The 6,738-nt window shown below is 34.9% G+C and overlaps 3 protein-coding genes across 3 annotated transcripts; 1 reads left to right on the top strand and 2 right to left on the bottom strand.

Annotated features, from left to right (window-relative positions):
* Window positions 1-700: 700 nt before the first annotated feature.
* On the bottom strand, window positions 701-2,096 carry LOC129572227 (chymotrypsin-2-like). Its single transcript, XM_055452172.1, has 3 exons — window positions 1,416-2,096; window positions 1,157-1,351; window positions 701-1,093 (listed from the first exon to the last, which is right to left on the bottom strand). Exons 1-3 carry the CDS (start codon window positions 1,902-1,904, stop codon window positions 914-916), a joined length of 864 nt encoding a protein of 287 aa, XP_055308147.1. The 5' UTR covers window positions 1,905-2,096; the 3' UTR covers window positions 701-913.
* Window positions 2,097-2,133: 37 nt separating this feature from the next.
* On the bottom strand, window positions 2,134-3,820 carry LOC129572228 (uncharacterized). The gene is made up of 2 exons (XM_055452173.1): window positions 3,262-3,820; window positions 2,134-3,181 (listed from the first exon to the last, which is right to left on the bottom strand). Exons 1-2 carry the CDS (start codon window positions 3,351-3,353, stop codon window positions 2,473-2,475), a joined length of 801 nt encoding a protein of 266 aa, XP_055308148.1. The 5' UTR covers window positions 3,354-3,820; the 3' UTR covers window positions 2,134-2,472.
* A 1,114-nt stretch (window positions 3,821-4,934) lies between these two features.
* LOC129572226 (uncharacterized) lies at window positions 4,935-5,788 on the top strand. Its single transcript, XM_055452171.1, has 2 exons — window positions 4,935-5,163; window positions 5,339-5,788. Exons 1-2 carry the CDS (start codon window positions 5,121-5,123, stop codon window positions 5,626-5,628), a joined length of 333 nt encoding a protein of 110 aa, XP_055308146.1. The 5' UTR covers window positions 4,935-5,120; the 3' UTR covers window positions 5,629-5,788.
* The last annotated feature ends 950 nt before the right edge of the window (window positions 5,789-6,738 follow it).

The following is a 6,738-nucleotide window of genomic DNA, read 5'->3' as shown; positions in this document are numbered from 1 at the left end:
CAATAGTGAATGCGAAAAACACTTTTGAACTTCGTTCCCAGTAATACAGCGTCCTAGCGTCACTCAAAATGATATCAGTCATTTTGAGTGGTAAATCCACGCACGGAGCGTTACTCCATTTCAACCTCGTCTAGAGGTTTTTCATCTGATCTCCTCTTCAATGAATTGGCTCGCTCCCTGGTAAAAAAAAGTCCCTGGGTGAAACCACAAACTGACGATCGAATCGCACTTGAGTTATTTAGATGATGATCAAATTTTTTTTTAATGACATAAATTGATTGCTTTTATCAGAGAAAAACACCTTTATATTTATAGTGGCCATTATCTCTGTAAGCAGCTAACAAGAGGCTGTTCTTTTGGAAATGTTGTGTTTTTTTCATCAATTAGGCACATCTTCTTTCTTCACATATTTAAGACAAAAAAATGATGAGATTCAAAAAAATTAGATTGAAATTCGTTCAGTTGAAGACGATTTTACAATTTGACCTATGAATTTTTTTCAAGTCGTTCGTAGAGAGTGATAACTTGAAAGACCATTGGAATCTCAAGTGTTGAAAAATTACATTCCAAAACGAAACATCGGACACTCAATCGAAATAGGTCGCAAATCACGCATTCTTAAAATTGGCGATATTTTGATTGATTAAACTACCTTCAGTCAAAAATGATCTTATCGCGATGGTTCAATGTTTGAACAGCACTTTGCTTGTAAGAACTTGTTGAAATTCCCTTTGATACGTTCAGACTTTATTTGAGCAGGTTTAATCAAACTTGACTTTCAAATCTTAAGTGAACATTTCCCGTTTGATTTGAGCAAGATTTTTTTTTTGTAAATTTATACGAAAGAGGGTAACTATAGTTAAGTGAACATCTGTTAAGGACAAAATCTGTTGTTTTCAATCACACGATTTTTTTATTTTCTTCGATTTTGCATTTCGTTGTCAATCATTTGTTCTTCAATCCAATCAGAGTATGCGAAAACGTTAGTATAAACATCGGGATATCCATCACCACATCCAATACCCCATGACGAAATGCCAATGATTCGATCTAGGCCATCAATTTTTGCTACAAGTGGACCACCTGAGTCACCCTGTATTATCAAAACGATCAATACAATACTTCATTCAATATAAATTGAATATATATGACTTACGTTACAAGATCCCCGACCGATTGGATTCTTTGTACAGACGATATTTTCGCTGAATGTCATTTCGACTCGTTTAAATGCTGCTGGATTTTCTACTGAAAGCCTGGTCAGTCGAAAAGCACATTCTACCCAACTGATTGTGGTTGTTTTATGGTACTGGAGTTGATCGGGAAGTAGTACTTTTCTCAACGTGTTTATCTGCAAAAAAATGTATCATTCCTTTTCTAACAAGATTTTATTTCATATCGCGCTTTCTACTCACAATCCTTCCCCATCCAGCTCCGACTGCATTTAAATTACCCTGCTCTGGAACATCGGCTATTGGCAGCGCGATCGGTTGAATTCGAGCGGTGTAGTCAATTTTAGTGTAGGTGGTAATGATGGAAATATCATTGTGCATGAATGTTTTGTTGAATCCAGAATGAATGGTGATCCGTTTGACGTTTTTGCGTACACCATCATCGAGTCGATTAAAAACTCCCAAAGCTATGTATATGCTATCAGGTTGAAAACGTCGACCAATCAAACAATGACCAGCACTCAACACATTTCTTTGTGTAATCAAAGCTCCTCCACAAAAGTGCTTGTGGACTTTGGCATCTCGAATGGATACGATGTATGGAAATTCTTTTGCAGCCGCTTTTTCACCGTCAATTATTCGAGGTTTTACTTTGAATATAGCTTCAAATACCGAAACGCTGCTGACGAATAGCAGCAAGCTCAAGATCACAACAATACTACGCGGAAGCATTTTCCCAGGGTTCGATAGAGAAACAAATTCGTGAATGATCGAGAGAATTTCATGCAATTTATGTGTTTTCAAAATAAACACGAAACGACTGAAGTAAGCGCTTGTTTCTATAGAAATAAAACCAATCTATCTTTATAATTGACGCTTACGATAACACATTATATTTCAAGTTGAACAGTAAACGATTGATAAAAACACAGGGTTTATAAGATAGATTAGACAAAAAAGTACATTCGTTTATTCAAAGTCGATGAGTATTTCCTATCAATTTATATGAAATTTGACCAATTTAATCGCTGAAATTAATGAAAATGATAAAAATAACAATGTTTTCTAATTTCTTTGTGCATAATTCAAAAGCTCTTGAAAGAACCTACGATTTTTGGTTTTCATTGAGTCACTTTTGCTCGCAACTTTATTTGTCTCTTTTTTGCTTTAAGTTTTTTTTTCCGTCTCACAGTTATGGATAAAGAGCTTACAATTTGTTCTTTTATTCTATGGGTGTCATTTACATTGTTTGCATAGACGTTGCCATATTCGATAGCATAACCATCATTATTGAATTTCATCAACGTTTTTCAGATTCTCCTGCCTTAAGAATTTGGTCCACACAATATTCGACGGATTTAGCTGCAGCTCCAGTTGGTCCACCTTTGATAACACCCCCAACGGCGTGTTCTCCGTCGCCCTCAACAACAACTTGCACCAAAATAAATTTGTGAAAACAATGGAAAATGGTGGCGCTTGCCCATTTCGACGCTTCTATTGGCACGTAATCAACCCATTTGCCCATGTGTTCTTTGCCATCGAAGAACCAAACATCTCTGTCAATCGCCGTCTGTGCGATCCACTTGCTTGTATCATTACTCGCTGCACCGATCCATTTGATTCCCTCAGTTCCAAAGCTTTTAAGAATAACCCAACTTTTTACTTTTTCTTTTGCACTGTTAATCATATTGCTAGATCCGTCTATAGCACGTCCAAACCACTCGGATACACCTTGTTTTGAATTGGTAACCCAATTGCTCGATCCGTCTATAGCTCGTCCAAACCACTCAGATATACCTTTTTTCGAATTGGTAACCCAATTGCACGATCCGTCTACAGCTCGTCCAAACCATTCGGATACATCTCGTTTTGAACGATTTGTATTTTTCACTTGAAACAAATTCGCTTCTGCTGCGGATGATGGCTCAAGTAGTTTGATTGATACTTGTTTCATCGTTCCATTAACTGTCACTTCAGAATTATTATGTGATCCATCAAAGTTGTCGTCACTAAACAATATATATATATATATATATATTCAAGCAATGTATTAAAATGATGACGCACATCGCATTTTACGTTAACTTACACAATTCCACTGGGCAGTTGTAATGACAGATGCACATCAAATAACATTATAAATAAAATGATCGCACATCTCGAAACCCTTTTCTGGACCATTTCAATTTGTTGCGTTCTGCTTTTTAATCGAATTATAGGCGATGCTGCAAGCTCAAAGTACTTATTTCGATTGAATTAAATTGAAAACATTAGCACCATGTTTGATAAATCACAACGAAACCATCACAAACGCTTATCACTATACAAACGAAGGTTAAACGTTTCGTTTATGGTGGCGAAGTATCATTTCTTCGAATAGAGCCATTTTACACTGCTTGACAAATATTTCGTTTGACTATCTCTTCTTCGAAAGAGGAATGAAGAACTTCAAGTCAAGTTTATTCGGGGTAGTAACGTTTCTTCGAAAAGAAGAATAAAGACTTTAGAAGCGTTCAGATCAGTGTTTATGATCTTCGGCGAAGTGGTCGCGAGATTTTGCGGAATACATGCATAGATCGTCATAGCTGAGCTCGGTTTTTCTATGGGTTATTTTGAGCATACGAAAAATTAAACGACAGTTTATTATTGAATGTCATCACACAATTTATGACTCACAAATGCAACTGTTATTTATTTGTTGGTGCTATTTGTATTTCCACTAATAGAATATTCCAGAGAGGCACTTCGATTGCTTGATTTTACGGAAAATAACCGAATGGTTCATCACAACAAAAACAAACTAATGTATGCTCTACAGGTTCTCGTTCTATTTTTGGATTCCCGAAGGATCGTTTGCCAAAAATTTCAGCTCAAAAGCGCATAAACTGCGATGAATATAATAAAATACACTGTCCAGCGAAAATTTGAACCGAGTTTTTGTTTACGGAACTGAATTAAGACGTTTTAGTGACTGTAAAATTGTATTTTCATCACTCTTTGCGTGATACCCTGTACATTTACCATGGTACCATAGACAAATGTAAATACAAATCATCATTATCAATCTACATTGAACTATGAAAATGGAATATGACACAGTGATACAAATTTGCTTTGTGTACTTTTGATAATAGAGACATGTTGTTGTTCAGTTCATTTGTTTCGAGATTTCAAAAGAAGAATGACTAAGCGATTGAATCAGGATCACACATTAATTCCATATTCAATGAATATTATTCATTGCATATTATGCATGTCGACGCGTGGGCGTATTCCTAATCAACATTACTTTTTTACGAGATGATCAACTATCAAAACTATGATCAACTTCTGCTCTTGGGAACGAAACTATGTTTGCTTCCTGCTTTAATAGTTTAAAAACGCCCAATTGTTCTCTCTCTTTTATAGATTGGTTCAAACATTCGCTGAGTAGTGTATTCTATTTCACCCATACTCAGTTTTTATGTTCTATTTATCTTCATATATTCCTTTTCCTTTGCATGGAATGCGAAGAAAAGTATCGGAACTACTCGAAAATTTGAGATGCAAAAAAATTGGTGCACAATTTTTGATGTCAATGTGTCGATTAGGTTGCTATCGATCTGTCTTGACCCAATGCTAAAACATAAAAGCTGATTGAGTCGAGTTAACTTGTACTTTTGAATTAAGTTGTACTCACGGCGAAAAGTTCGTCTTACATTGTCACTGTTTGTGTTCTGATTTCTATTCTCAAATGTGTGGCACGATATAAATAAGTGACACTGAAAGTGTTGAGGTCAGTGTGGATTCAAATTTCATACCATTCAAATCGGAGATTCAATTAACTCACAAGATTTTAAGTCCAAAGCGATCTGCTTCTTGCTATAAAAATCAGTTGATTCATTGGTATAGTTTTAAATTCAAACATTCGTGATCATCATTATTCAACTTTGAATCGGTGGAAAAAAAATGAATATCGGTTTGGTTGTGATTTTCTGTTTGCTTGGAATCGGTATGTATCGAAAAGTGTTTTTGTTTTGAAATGTTTGAATCAAACGACAAAAATAAGTGAAATTGACACATAAACGATAGGATTAACGATAATAATGGCTCCATTCAAAATGGAAATAAATTGGTTCTGTGTTAATAAAACCCAATAAAATGCTTTATTTGTCAATCTTTTTTAGTATGCGGAAAGACATTTGACTATGTCGTAACGGGGTCTATTGAGAGCGTTTTTTACGGATCGAGTAAAGAGTGGCCGTGCTACGTTGCGGTACGTAGTAACGACGAAAATAATTCAAATACATTGTTCTATCATGCAGCCAACAATATTCCGATTTGTGAATTTGCCGAACGATCACGAACCAAAGATGTGCAAGTTAATTTATATGGTAAAACTTATCCAGGACAAAATAATGCGGTAGACAGCATTGAATATTCTGATACAAATGCCAAATTCTGGTATCGCTATTGACTTTCATTTATTCAGTCGAAATGAGATGAGATATTTTAACCATGGACAAATTGCTTCAATCTATTTTACTTCGCTTCATTTTAAGTTCATTGTTGAATAATGATTATTTTAATTAAATATTTACATGAGCAATGAAAATAAATCTCATACAGAAAAAAAATCAAATATTTTGTGCATTTTTTTATTTTTGGCTACTTTCGCAGTTCAAGAACATGCTTATGCGTTTATTTGGTGCATTATTATACATGTTGCAAAATATTTTCATTGGCCCATGCTAATGACTGTGTGATCGATAGTCACCTGCGTACGTATTTCTTTAGTATAGTGGGCAAACACCAGTACGAACATTGCCGTTGGCCATGCTGGAGTCAATGTGTTGGGCAACGTCATTGATTTCAACGATTCTTCAATAAAATCTATTTTTTTAATACAAAAAATTATATACAGTCATGGACTAAATTGAGCGTACGACTGCCAGAAAAATGTATCGCGGACTATTTCATGAACCTAATTTATTTTTTTCAATCAATTCTTTGCACTGTTTGTTGCGTAATTATGTGAACTAATAGTAGCCGAGAGAATTTTGAATTTTTTTTTTTGGATTTTGTGATTTTTATTGAAAAATGTAGATGAATGTCATTTTTGTGCTGGACAAAATTGAGCGTACGGTACGTTTAATATTTGTTTAAATAGAGAAAATTCATGGAAATTGAAAAAGAGGGGATACAGTATGATGCACAAGCTCATGTTGCTTCGAAATGGTATATATGTTTTGCTCCACCGAACCGTTGTTTGGGAAATGGAGACGGTTAAACTTTTTTTTATTTTTCACTTTTATCACCTTCAACACATATGAATATTTCTTGAACCAAGAATGATATTGAAGCATCTTAACCGGCGTTTGAAAACTTGAGGTTAGACCAACGAAATGCAATAATAACCAACCAAATATTTCAAGTACTTTAAAAGATACAGCCGTGAAAGTATGACAGCTGATGTCAAAATAGCGCCATTTATTTGACATTTGAGGTTATAACTCACAAATGGAAATTATTTTGACATCTTGTCTTGATCAAATTTACTCTACTCATCAAGTGCTACAACTATGCT

Source organism: Sitodiplosis mosellana, unplaced genomic scaffold (assembly GCF_009176505.1).
Source record: "Sitodiplosis mosellana isolate CC-2019 unplaced genomic scaffold, AAFC_SMos_1.0 Smas_scaffold_4500, whole genome shotgun sequence".
Classification (NCBI taxonomy): Eukaryota; Metazoa; Arthropoda; class Insecta; order Diptera; family Cecidomyiidae; genus Sitodiplosis; species Sitodiplosis mosellana.
This window is presented reverse-complemented; position numbering and strand designations above follow the sequence as displayed.

Excerpts from the sequence above, each read along its gene's own strand:
- LOC129572227 (XM_055452172.1), bottom strand. The coding sequence starts at position 1,904 with ATGCTTCCGCGTAGTATTGTTGTGATCTTGAGCTTGCTGCTATTCGTC. Across the intron at positions 1,352-1,415 it reads GAGCTGGATGGGGAAGGATT|ATAAACACGTTGAGAAAAGT; the intron begins GTGAGTAGAAAG and ends ATTTTTTTGCAG. Across the intron at positions 1,094-1,156 it reads TCGGTCGGGGATCTTGTAAC|GGTGACTCAGGTGGTCCACT; the intron begins GTAAGTCATATA and ends TTGATAATACAG.
- LOC129572228 (XM_055452173.1), bottom strand. The coding sequence starts at position 3,353 with ATGGTCCAGAAAAGGGTTTCGAGATGTGCGATCATTTTATTTATAATG. Across the intron at positions 3,182-3,261 it reads CAACTGCCCAGTGGAATTGT|TGACGACAACTTTGATGGAT; the intron begins GTAAGTTAACGT and ends TATATTGTTTAG.
- LOC129572226 (XM_055452171.1), top strand. The coding sequence starts at position 5,121 with ATGAATATCGGTTTGGTTGTGATTTTCTGTTTGCTTGGAATCG. Across the intron at positions 5,164-5,338 it reads TTTCTGTTTGCTTGGAATCG|TATGCGGAAAGACATTTGAC; the intron begins GTATGTATCGAA and ends AATCTTTTTTAG.